Source organism: Rhea pennata, chromosome Z, assembly GCF_028389875.1.
Source record: "Rhea pennata isolate bPtePen1 chromosome Z, bPtePen1.pri, whole genome shotgun sequence".
NCBI classification, from domain to species: Eukaryota; Metazoa; Chordata; class Aves; order Rheiformes; family Rheidae; genus Rhea; species Rhea pennata.
In genome coordinates, this window is record NC_084702.1 from 23,711,709 (window position 1) to 23,725,648 (window position 13,940).

At 38.3% G+C, this 13,940-nt stretch overlaps 1 protein-coding gene across 1 annotated transcript in view; it reads right to left on the reverse strand.

Moving 5' to 3' along the window:
• Nucleotides 1-12,629, reverse strand: part of PTAR1 (protein prenyltransferase alpha subunit repeat containing 1) — a 32,946-nt gene extending 20,317 nt beyond the window's left edge. Inside the window, exons 1-2 of the mRNA XM_062599729.1 lie at nt 12,544-12,629; nt 5,324-5,493 (exon numbers count right to left, since the gene is read on the reverse strand). Coding sequence (XP_062455713.1) covers nt 5,324-5,493; nt 12,544-12,629 — 256 coding nt within the window. The remainder of the gene's footprint in view (nt 1-5,323; nt 5,494-12,543) is intronic.
• Nucleotides 12,630-13,940: the final 1,311 nt, after the last annotated feature.

Genomic DNA, 13,940 nt, shown 5'->3' on the forward strand with positions numbered 1-13,940 from the left:
AAGTTGTCAGATATGACACACAATAGTAGCAGCTGCCAGCTATTTCCTCCTGCGACAATCACAAAAAAAGGCACGCATCTTCTAATTACCAAAGCACCTTCTGCCGGATCGAGTTTAAGCAAAATACAGCATCACAGGTGCTCACAGCATAGGGATTCTTTAGAAGACCAAAATTTCACCAACCACAAAAGGACACATATGCCAGTATGCTTTTAACTCATTTTATTTTTAAATACAGCTATACTCAAATTTTGGTTTTGTAGGGGTATTTCAGGTGCTTTTCAGAGGAATGCTATAAAAACAGAACTACAGATTTACAGAGAGTAAGGATATTTAGTTGCTCAGGGGGACAAAAAGGCTGTAACACTTTTGCTGTAATATCACAAGGTAATGAATCTAGTGTAGTTCTGCAAGAACAGGAATCTTCAATGATTTACAAGGTAGCTCATGGGCATATAGAATCTGGGTCAAGGCCATTAGGCTGCCATTATACTGTTCCTCTGCTATAACCATTTATTTCATTTGTTCCTTGAACAACTGGCACTTGTAGATCCCCAACCGAACCATATTAGCAGCTGACTCATATGTTTATCTTGAAATTGTTTTTTTACATACTAGCACTTCCATTTTCAAAATCAAATTATATTCATGCTTTCAGAGAATAAAACAAATTAAAAATAATGTGGCAGTGAAATATGTAATTTTCACAATATGCACAACAGAATACTTTACATCAAAAAATGAAAATATCTGTACTGATTTCAGACAACAGACAAAACTTGTGATAATACTACAGATAATGTATATGCATACATTTAAAAATGTTGAAGAAAGGATGAAAAAATCATTGTGGAATTAGGATTTTGAAGAATCTTCAGTTTAGGCTGATAGGAACAATAGCAAGAGGAATTAGTTATGATTCTGGATTCCAAGACACCTTCTTATTCAAGTATACAAAAAAATCATGACTAGATTAAACATCTGTCATGGTAAGCTATCAATGGAAGACTATAAACCACTTGCTTGAGCTAGGACCCTAGTTTTCCTCTCTTTTTTATTTAAATCAGTTTATAGTAATTCAAATTACCCACAAGAGTTAACAGTAGAGCACAGTTATAATCATTGGTAGTTACAAATATCAATAGAATATCACTGCTGCCAAACTCAGTTGCATAATCAAATCCATCTTCTCATTATATTCAGAAAAAAAAACAACTACCTTGTAAAATTCCAAGTACACATGAGTTATGTCTGTGAAAAGAAATACTGAGGAAAATTCTTGAGGATATTATATTCCAAATATATGAAAAGGCAATATCTCTTAGCAGACTACACATATTTAAACTACATTACAAACAATTCTGCAACCCGACCTTTAAAAAACTTATGTCCTCATTCCTTCCACCACTACAGTTAAGTTTCTGCTAAAACTTTCTATTAAATGTGGAATTCGTTTAAGGCTATAGCATACTAAATGTATGTAGCTTATAGCTATACATTGCCTTACAAAAAGGCTTCCAACTCTGTGATATCCTTATAATAGTTTATGGTAGTGACACACAAAAATGTCAAGCTTGAAATGTATTAAATTTTGTATTAAAGTAACACATGAGAAAGCAGTTTCTCTTTAAAAGAAGAAGGCCAAACAGTTCTCCACAAATCAACCAGAAATCTGAACTTTACATCACTCCTGTATCTATTTGACACAGTTCTGTGATCTGCATTTTGACAGAAAAGTCTCTGAGAGAGTCTCTGGTGGGTGTAAGAGGAGTGAAAAATCTTCCAAATAGTTAAAGCACACTTGTCATTCTGGCAGCGCTGTTTTCTGCAGTCATTGCTAGTGTCACCACAACAAAGTACCCCTACCTGCATAAACAGAGCAGGGTGCCAGGGAATTAAATTAAATCCTGCTTCCTTTTTACTAAATGAGAACTAGTAGTTTCCTCCTTCCTTTAAATGCAAGAATGAAACAAACCTTGACTTTAAGTTTAACTGAAGTTTAAACTTCACCCCCCCCAAGAAAAAAAAAAAAAAAAAAAAAAAAAAAAAAAAGGTTTGGGCTGTATGGCAACTTCTAAGCCAGGACACTTCTGTAACAGTTCATACTTGAAAAGAAAATTTTCCATGCAGATCTGCAGCACAACCAGAATATATCTTGCAAGGTTCTCTATTCTACTTCAGATGTTCAAAAACCACTGCATGAGAAAAATGCTGTTCTGACTGCCTGTCTGTGCAAGTTTCGCTTTGTAAACGTTAAGTAGTCAGAAGCAAATTTTATCAGTCAATATCATTTTTACGCCCTATATTAAAGGTTTTATTGAATTTTATAATTGTATGCATTACAAACTCTGAATTTGCAATTAGAGTGTAATTACTGGTTTCTATCAGAACTGAGTACATCAGCAGCTACCTGATGATAACAGTAACTTGGTAGCATTTATCAAAGAGATTCAGTTCTCACTATGTCTACACACAAACCACTGTACCTAGACCAAGTAACAAGCAGGATTTGCTTACATTAGAAATACACAGATTAAAGAACAAAGACTTCTGAAAAAGTAAAATTTTTATAATGATAAAAAATGTGCAATAAAATAAATAATATGAAAACAAGAGACACACATGTAACATTTACAAAGTCCAAAAAAACATTTTCCCTAAGCAACCACATAAATGGCATGATGTAAACCTTCTCTTGCGCAAAACACAAGAAAAGTATTTTGTTAGGCATAAAGAAAAATCAGACAATCAATAGGTCGGTCATATAAAATACAACATGAAAATAAACTACTTTTTGAATACAAAATCAATTCTAAGTATCAGGCCAGACCCCCGTTGCTCCAGCAACTCTCAGGCACTAAGTACCCAGCAGGCAATGGTAAACTGTCCATCACCAGCAATATGGGTTCCTCTGTATCATAACCTGGCTTGCAGTCAGGTTACAGATTTCCAGTGTACAACCTCTCCCTGCCCACAAGAAAGCAAGCATGCTTATACTTATATTCTGAGCCTTCTCTGCCATTTAATGCTATTCTTTGCAAAATGCTTGAGTTGTATATCCTAGCATCTGTAATAAGGAATTAAAGTCAGTTTAGTAACTGTAGGCCTTGCTCTCAGGCAAACTAAAGAGGGCAACATTCATTACCTTAAGAATGCTCACCTGCCAAGATTTACTGAAAAGCTTTACCTTCTTCCTCTATGTTGTCCAGAATATATAAGATGCTCAAGTATACAAGAAGCCTCTAGCAAAGTTTATGTCTGCAAATAAATTAACATTTCCAGAGTAGACTTAACACCATTTGACTGCCCCTTATACTACACTTCAGTATTGGAAAGTGCATAATTAGCTTTATCCACTTAAAGATAAGTAGAAGAGTACACAAAAGTAAAGCACATGGCATTTATATCAAGAAAAAAATGTTACCAACCAGCACTCTTTTCCTAACCTACACAGAGCTCTTCTCTCAAAACTCATCTATTCAACTACAGCATGTTAGTTGTATGACGACTAGATTCATATTATCAGTGTTCTCAAATTTACATCGGGTATCTGCTAGCATTCCATTATTTAAACACTATTTAACCTATGAATTCCTCAAGACCTCAGAATCCAGCAACTAAGGAGGCTGCTTTCGGGCCAATACCATTTACCACAGTTGCAATCAACATGACCTAATATACGACAGCTGTTGAGCACATTCCAAGAGGAGAATTAGAAAAAAAATTAGTGCAAGTCTGGCATCTTAAATTCACACAGCATTTACATTTTCCAAGCTTTTAGAAAACACACACAAAAAAACATAAACACTGTTGGCAAAATGGTGCGCTGTGCAGTTAAGATTTTCAGTTTCAGTACGTGCATAATGCAAGCAAAACTTAAATAGTCTGAGATAGACATTTTAACATACAATGTACACATCCAGTGTTTTATGCATTAATTTCATGCAAACAGAAAAGAATGAAGATATGTTAACAGCCTCTAGCTAAAATCCAAGTGCATGTAATATACTAAGAGCAGAACTGCAGGCGTGTTACTGAATATTCTTTGACATAACCGATGTCTCTATTTGTGGGACACAAAAACAGCACAAATGCTCTAGCAGCTGAAAGACACTAGAAAGACGCCTCAGAAGAAGCATGAACAAACACTAGAAACACAAACCTCAGAAGTCTAAAGTAAGAATTTTTTTTTAGGTTGAGTGCTGCTTAGAAGAGACCTGTAGCCATGAGCTAAGAAACTACACTTTCTTAAACTACAGTTAGCCTTTTTCATTCCTACCTTAAACAAAAAGAATACCTTGTAAGCAGTCAAATATACCTGAGGTCACATTTGCTTATAATCACCTTTTTCTGCAAATGCTATGTCCCAGCAAGTAAGGTTTACATTTGCTTCCACTTAGCTACCTCAGGTGCCTCACAAATAAGTTTGGTCACTGCTACACTAATTTCTGTTTTTCTTGTAGATTATTGTTTGAACACCTATGCAAATGCCTGCAGTGCTGAGGTTCTCTTCCTCTAAGCACCATTAGATTTTTTTTGTTTGTTTTTTAAAATAATCAGGCCACCAGTCTGCTTAATTACTTTACTTTCATGAAGCAAATATTATATGCCTCAGTGATGAATCAAAACTAAAATTTCTCCATGTTAATTTTTTTCCTGGTTCTCATTTGCAAGCAGTCAGCATGAACTTACAACTTCATGAAAAACTTTCCAGATAAACTATTAAACTGTTTTTATTTTTACCCACAGAAGAAATTCTAATAAATGATCTATCAATTCCTACTGAGAAAAGCCTTCCAGCTTTCTTGTGATGTTCTGCAAATGAAGCAGAACTCTGCAACATTTTTCATTAAATAACTTTCAAAATAAAAAGCATATGCAGAAGTTTTTTCCTTTTTGTTTGTTTTACTTGCATGAAAAAAAAGACAAAAAGGGGCAGAGAGCTTTACAATTACCAAATTACCAACTGATCAGACACATGATTTCTGGGACTCCTAAATCTGATAAATGTCACGCTTGTTGCTACTTTAGATTCATACATCACCAGAGCAGTCTTTCTGACTTAGGAAAGTAGGACAAAATTCCTGCTTTAGACAGGAACATTATTTTCCTAAACCACTCAAGGGAAAAATCTCCCTTTAACTATTCTAATTTGGGCAAGGGAGAGTGAATTTGCATTTTCAGCACTGCAACATGCTTAGGTCACCATGATGTCCTGCACAACAGGTTAAACTGACCTTAAGAAAGCCTAGTGTAAAGCCACAAAAAGTAAAAAATATTGTGTATGCAGAACCACATAAGACTTTGCAACTGAGTAACTTACCATCCTTGTTCAGCCATTGTTTTCTTTGTCTGTAGAGGACAAGTTTATTGTGGACATATGGCAAAAGAAACTTGACACACCAGCTCTCCACACCAAGCTTGTTGTCTACCAGGACTATAGGGCTCCGGTTATACCTGGCTTCAGGGCAGGGTATTAATCCAATTTCATCTCTTTAAAAACAAAGAAATATAGTTAAACTTACTTGCAGCAGTTACCAAATATTCCTCCCAACATAACAAAGTGCCAGTTCTTCCCACCTCATTGGCCCATCACTTTTTCCTTGCCTTTACCTAAGGTTTACTGATTATCCTCAATTCACTCTTGATTCTTACTAGACTACAGGTGCTATAAAATACATTTTCAAAAAAGCCTTCTTCTGCAAAACTTATGCAACAAATTAATTTGGCAAATAATTCACACATTTTTAAGGATGAATAGATTTAAATTGAACAGAAAAAAATGTGTTTTATATCTGCATGATTTATTCAGATACAATATAAAAGCTAATTGTGGTTTTCTGTTAAGAGCCATTAGGACACCTTATATTAGTTTCCCAACGCTCTGCTTAAAGAAAAAAACAGGAATATTTTAAGATATGCTGAAAACTCTGAAAGTAATTGCCACAATAGATAAGCACACATGAATTTACATCCTTTACATGTTATCTAAAAAGACTGCTTCTGCTGTTTCTGACTCTTACCTTAAAATTAACTAGAAAAGTTATATCACATTTCCTAAAAGACCCTGCCAGGGAAACCCCCTCTTTTTTTTTTTTTTTTTTTTTTTAGTTTATCATTTAACTACTTTAAAACAGCTGAAATAATATGAATGACTCATTTTTCAAAGGAGATGTGATGGAGCTGTAACAACTGCTACCACAAGGGAAACTGAGCACATTAATTGGTACAGTCACCTGACTGAGCGGAAGCTATGAAGATGTGTTCAATGAAGCAGAGGATGTGTGACAAATTGCTCTGAAACCAAAGACCATGCAAAAGAAAATCACATTCTGTCTTTCATACTGTTAACAATACACAAAGCAAGGTGTACATTCCCACATGTACACATTTCAACTCCCATTCTTCCTTTTCCTAGGCAGTCAAACAAGTGAAAGATTTGAGTCAGAGAAGCCAGTCTGACTACATTATTTTACCTTAGTAAAAGGTTCTTTAACCAAGCCTCCACATAAGAGACAACAATGGCCACAGAAATTCATACAAGCAAACACATCAAAAGAAACTCAAGTTCCAAAGTTTCCCTAGTTTCAAAGGGACATGATTTTTTTTATATACTTTTTCCTTGTCTTTCTCTAATATGTGTGAATGTTTCAACGGAGGCTTTTAATAGCTTCTTAAAACAAGAGACTGTCAGTTATTTACATTCATTTGCATGAAATGTAATACTATTCTGTACTTTCTATTATGCATGATTTCACCATCACCTCTTGTCTATTGGAAAATTCTGTTGCTGAGGAGGGAGATTATCAGCTCTCAATTAGAAAAGAAAGTAATTTATCACCTCAGAAATACACCTAATCCTCCACCTTAAAATTTTCTTTGTACAAGGTCTAGAAATACACTCCAAGTGTCAACCCCATAATCTGAATTCGATTTTATGTTGTTACTGGATAATCTAGATGTACTGATTGAATTTTGTGTCCTCATTAAGCTAATTAAAAGTATAGTGACTCCATGCGCTTGTTTAAGAACATACCTGCCTGTTCAGAAAACTGATTTATTCTGTCAAGACTGAAGTATAAATCCTAAACCATGAAAAGCAAAAGTAATTTCAAGTGAGGTACATACAAACCACTGAGCCCTTTCTCCAAATGCCTATTAATTCCCTTAGCCATCTCTTGTCATCTCAGATTAGAAAGAAGAAAGCAAACAGTTAGCTACTCCTCCAATTATAAGCAAATAGTAAAAGCAAGACCATCACTGTTGCAGCTTGCTCTACTCATAATAGTTTAGGTTCTTCAGAAGGCTAGTCAATTCAGACCTAAAATGACATTCCAGACTGCTTTTTTCAAGATGACATCTTATGTCGTGAGGTTTGTGCTCACTGCTCACTCCATTTTTATTTAGGAATGTTAAATCTGCTCCTTAGATAAACTATGTCTGCTGTTGCATACAAGAATACAGAGGTTTTCAGCTGTAATGAAGATGGTTACCCACAACTTTGCTAATCAGCTTGTAAATGATCATGAAAGTTCATCAGACCATGCTCATACACAGACACACTAGAGGTAAACAGTGGGAGGGGGGGCAGACACCCAAACCAAAAGCTATATACCCACACCTTCACTTCTTTCCAAATGCAAGAAGTCTGACTCAGCAGAACTAGCTTTCACAAGACCACTTTATCTATGCCATAATGACAAGCAGGTAAGGTTTGTATAGAGCTGACAAGTCAGTCCAAAACATTCCAATTCATTCAGTAAATCCAAATGGGCAGAGGATGCAGATGGCTGGACAATGAAATTCATGATGATAAACTATTTTCTGCATTGATAACTATTCAGTTTATCTCAAGATGCAAACACGACTTGACTTTAGGCAGACATTGTCTAAAATATTTAGTATTCTTTTTGATGATATGGGTAGATCAGAAACCATTTGCTGCATTCATTTCCTGAGAAAGAAGAAAATTTGTGATTTAAAATACTCAAGGAAGAACAGAATTACCTAAGGTGGGGTGCCTAATTTATGGCTTACCAGAACAATTCATCCAAACTACCCCCTATTCCCAGCTGGCTGCTCCTGAAGGGGCCTCAGTCCTGCAAAAGGTCTGAGTAATGGAGTAGGTCATTCATTTTTTCAGCTTAGCAGCCACAGTACCTGCAGTCTCTCCTCCATCATGCACCCAAAAATGTTCTGCAGCAATATTGGTATACAGGCATCACCAGTCACATAGCTAGTGTGACTGTCACTCTGTTTCCTGAAGGAAGTCAAAACTAAGAGGAAGATTTTAACTAAGGTTATCCTCAGAAGAACCAGCTTGTTAATGTGACTACAATAGTCACAGAGTCTTTTCAACCTCTGCTAAGACTGAGAAAGATATCCAGGAATGTGGAGTCCATAAACCCCGGAGCTGCAGAATCCAGACCTCGTTCACAGTTACTGTCTTAACCATGGCAGATCAATACTGGTCAGTTGTTGCAGGACATACTTGAAGAGCCCCAGCCTGATGACCCAGCCATTCAAAAGTCCACACCAAACTAAACTCTGACCAACCTACTTCGAACTTTTAAAACTCTGATGACCCAAAAAGTTCCCTCTTTCACAATAAACATAATACTACAGTATTGTTAGGGAAGGAGGTATTTCTAGTAGTTATCATGACAAGTCTTCAACTTTTGGTATCTCAACATTAAGGGACTCAGCTGATTTTTCCAGAAGATCATCTTTAACCCAACTTCCCCTCGAAGAATAGGCAAGAGGATATTAATGAATGGTCAGGATAGAGTTAAAATTTGAATGAAGTATAATCAGTTAATATGGTTCAAATATTATTGTACTGATAAAGATGACTGGATCTAGGCAGTTAAATATTCCTGTAATTATAAAAATCTTCTAATACTGGAATACAATTCAAAGCATGAACATTTAAGAGGTTTATTTTTTTAATTTTAAGTAAGTCTCATGACAAAACTATTCCCCTTTGGAATTTTCAACACTTGAAAGAGGTAGCCTAAATCCAAACTCTGAAACCCCTTTTTCCAATTACTGTATAGTGCTTCACGTAATAAATGAATTTGCAAATTATAATTAGTGACTGTCTTAGTGGAACAACCAAAAATCTCTTCCACAAATGGAATAGTCAGATATTATTCAAATCCAAAGTACTCTTTGCTACTATTTGTTTCTAAAGAAGCTGTAGCTATTAGTTCTTCAATCTCTAAAAGATTATTATTGTTTGCTGCAATATTGATCTTCCTTTAATTCTCAAACTTTTGCTGTAATAACAAAGCTCTACACTGGCACACACTATCCCTAAGTATTATAAGCAAATCATTTTTACTTGGAATATTTCTTAGCAGCAACACATTACAAAGCTACTGAACAGTCTCTAAAAAGTTAATTGGCAAGAAGAATTTCATATCGGCTACAATAAGAACTTGAAGTAGTTACAGTATTTTTCTTTCTGAGTCCCCAGCAGAGATGCTTGTAATCACACCAGGAGACACGCCGATTCACAGTTTCAAATCTAACCAAATGAAGTGGGGTATTTTTACCACATTAAGAATATGGTGAATTGAGACAGAAAAACTGAACTGAGCTAACCTGACATTAATAATTTTTGGCAAACTAGAAATAGCTTTGATCTCAAATGCCAGGCTATCATCTAAGAGATTATCTTTCCAATTACATGTATCAAATTCATATGCTTTTATGACAGTCTGTATCTCTATTTGATTTCACGTGTAAACAAAGGAAGTTTAAAAATAAAACCAAGAACCTCCCAACAAAAATTTTTTTTCTTTTACAACTGAAGATATCCGCAGTTTCCTGGGACAATAATGACATTCTGTAATTTCTACAATTGTGGCCCCATTTGCTAGAGGCGGTTCTGCTCTTGAGAACATACGTAAGCATTGATCTGCTCATTGTTGGCAATCCATTTAGTTCCAGTGGGACAGCTCATGTAAACGGTTTTAATCAAGATCTACATTTGTACAACTGAGTAAAAACATCTTGCAATAAATTTCACAACCTTACAAAATTGAAAACTAGCATGCTGACATTACTGTTCCTCTGAAGAAGATGGAGCTATCAGTGAGACAAGGCAAAATGAATTTTGTATTTTATGTTTAACTAGAAATAAACTTGCCTCAAGAAGATGCATATTCTTGCTCCAACTTTAATTAAAAACAAAAAATGAGAAACAACTCAATACTCTATTTAGCCTAAAACTGTATTTTTAACTTACTTTTTAGTGTTTACAAAAGACCACACTCATTTTAAACCCTAGAAAACTGAGAAAGAAGAAAAAGTCCATTCACTCAGATGTAAAGGCAGTAAATGAACAAGGAATGAAGACTAGAGACCACAAATGCTGTAACAGAGAGGAGAGCAGCAGACAGAAGTAAGAGAATTTAATAGGAGCATCATGCACCTGACAGACCACTCATTTTCACTGGAGTTAGAGGCATGCCACATAAAAGAACTCAAATTTGGATCTATGACACAAACTGGCCACTCAAGAGGGTAACAACTGACATGAACTGCACCAGTTATGGCTATCATGGCCAACAACAGGAAGATAAGATGTCTCTTACATGAAAAAAAAAAAAAAAAAAAAAAAAAAGTCTCATCAGCAGGGCTGCAACCTAGGACCCAAGGGGCATAATAGCAGAGGGGCCTGTATATGAGCTGTATATGGACCATACCAGCCATGCATGATTTCAATTCAAAGCCTCAGTTCAGTAACCTAGCAGAGAGAATTTCCCTATTTTTTCTGAGAGATAAACTAACAGTAGTACATACTTCCTCACTCTAAGCATGACACAGTTAATCAGCCTCAGAGCACATTACTCTTGCAACCTACTTTTCAGCATATTCTTCAAAAACACAAACTCAAAATCTGCTGTCAGTGAACAGTGTTTGCAACTGAGTAGGAACTAAAAAGAATCAGGACGTTCATTCACAAATTCTGGCTCTTTACAGAGCATTATGCCTCACAACCTAAAACTGAAACTCCACGGCAAAATGTAGTTCCTTTTTGACAACTTCCATATGCTGTATTTTAAAACCTGATCATCATCCCAAGTTGCTAGCAACATTTATAGAAACTTGAGGATATTTGTTCCAGTCCTCTGCTTCACACAAAGTGTTAAATTAAAAAAATGCAAGTAAAAATTCCCTAAATAATTGCTTAGCACTTCATTTTATGGAACAGATAATAGGCTATCACCTCAGACACTGCAGCTTTTTTGCCCAATACAAATATTCTACATTTATATTATGAAGTTATTATCCGCTCTCATTTGCCATAACCAGTAGGGAATCTACATAAACAGAAAGTTGCTTCTCCAAACAGTTTATGTCTTGAAACAAAGGATGTGAACAGACACAGAAATAAGGGAGGTACCTAAATAAAGGACTCAAAGCTGGTCAATAATAGAATTGAAAATAAAATGCAGACTTTCTGACTTCTAGGTTGTTAGATAAACCTGATTCTCAAGGACAGTAATAGCAGCTCCTATTTACACAGTCATCTCAACTCTTCAAAACAATCCACAGTGAAAAGCACCAGAATCCTCATTAAGAGACATGCACAAAGCTACAGCAAATTTCACAGCATTAGTCAAGAAAGTGCACTGTTTGTACAAAGATGCAATTGAGTGGGTTTGAATTTTGAGATTTGCTTCCATCAGCTCTAATGCTGTGACATATAACACACATGGATTCCCGCCGTCTTCAGGGAGCTTTGCATGCTTGATTGATCTATATGCAACATCAGCCCACTCTCAGTTGCATTATGAACTGAAGAGAGGTAGACCTCATAATCAAATAAAGTTCATTTAAGGATTTGTGTTTAAAAAGATCCTTATCACTTCCAAATTTTACAGACTTTGCAGGTTTCCATGACTAAGAACAATAAGTATTCATTTTCCTGCTTTATGAACTTCATTTTTACAGCATAGTGATCAAACTATTTTAGATCTTTTAAGAACAATTGACTAGAAACACCAGCACAGTTACGCTTTGCACGAAGTGCCTGTCGTATCAGCGTCTAAGAGTTACATAAAATCCCAGGACAAGTATCTGCTTTTATTTAGAATAAAAACGACAGCGAAGAGCACATTAGCGGTTAACAACTTGCTCTGTTTGGGCACACACGTTAAGGAAGATATCTGAAATTGAAAGCAACGTTCATTTAACCCCCGCCTTCCCAAAACGTGCCTTAAATCATGCAGCGGGCTGAGGCGTGTACGCGCGACCAGCTCCCGCCCCGGAGGGTCCGACCCCTGGCCGCAGCGGGGCCCCGAGGTAACGGCCGCTGGCGGGGCAGGGCGGCCCCGACCGGGGCCCGGTAACGGCCGGTGCAACCGGGACTCCCCCTCCCTGGGCCTCCGCGCCCATTACCGGCGCCCCGGGCGGGGCCACCGCGCCCCTCCCCCCGCCGCGCGGCCCTTGAGGCGCCAACGGCCGTTACCGGCAGCCCGGGCGGCTCGACGGGCCGACAGGGCTCCCGCCGGCCCGGCCCCCCGCACTCACATGTGGGGGTTGCGCTTGAAGGCGTTGCGGATGTCCTTCACCACCCGCTGCACCAGCACTGCCACCTCCTCGGGGGACTCGGCCATCTTCCGCGCCGCGCCGCGCCGAGCCAGGCGGGGCGGGGCGGGGCCGGCCGGGAGGGGCGGGGCCGGCCGGGAGGGGCGGGGCAGAGCGCTTCCGGGTCAGCGGCCTCGCGGAGGAGCGAGCCGCGCGCGGCACGCCGGCGGCGGCCCAGGGCCGCGCGGAAGGGCGGGGCCGGAGGGGCGGGGCCTGGGGGGCGGGACTCGGAGCCTGGGGGCGGGGCCGGGGGCTGAGGGGCGGGGCCTGGGGCGGGGCGTGGTCGCTGCCCCGGGGGGCGCGGGCGCGCCCCGGCTTTGGGGCTTCGTCGCGCGGGGGAAACGCGCCTCTTGCGCGGTGCCTTTGGGGTTTGGTGTTCCCGCTGTAAACAAGAAGAAGCCATGGCGGTCCGTACGTCACGTATGCAAGCAGCAGCTCACAGTTTTATTATGCTAATGTTCGCAAGAGGTGCGAAGGCGCCTAGCTTTGAAAGACAAACACGCATTTATATCCACCCCGGAGAGAGAAACAGGCATTTATATCCACCCCGGAGGAGTTTGGAGAGAGGTGGGCGCGCCTGTCTGCAGGCAGAACGCAAAGAGCAGCTTTTACTTCTGAATACAGGGATTCTCCTGCATTTAGTTATGATTTAAAATATATTATTCTAAAATGCTTTTCCTAAAAAAAAAAAAAAAAAAAAAAAGCAAGCTCTAACTTTGCTTAAGTTGTCTCTGATTTGAAAGCTTGCAGTTTCATCATCATTATCTCCACCACGAAGGCTTGGTAGACCCACTATATATTCCCCTTCAGAGAAAAAGACAACGAATCTGGAGAGAAAAAGGGCTCCATCTTAGAGACGAATAACCGAACAAATAGGAAGGTGGATGTCCCTTAGAGAAACAATGTATTCTCACATGCTCAAGTTGCCATGTTTTTATTGGATTTGCAAGTAAACTAAACATCTTTATCTAAAGCAAAGGTGTGTTTCATGGTGATTCTGATTTTCATCTTTTTTATAGTTCAACTTTGTCATATACTTTTAGATACTGCAACTATGACCACCAAGATGATGTGTGCAGGGAACCACAAGTGAAGCAATAAGCTGGTGGAAGCCCAGAGTTAAAAGCTTGAATAAGATGTGCCAGAGACATCTTCATCAGTGACTACTGAAAGGTAACCTCCTGTTTTTTATGTTGTTTTCAGCATGGTATCTGAAATAATAATTTTAGATGTTGGTGGATTTCTGCTTAAGCCTGCTGCAGATTTTTTCTGCATGTATGTTTTATTTTTTATTATGAATGCAAATTTAAGGTCGTATTTTCCTCTGACTTGAAATCACA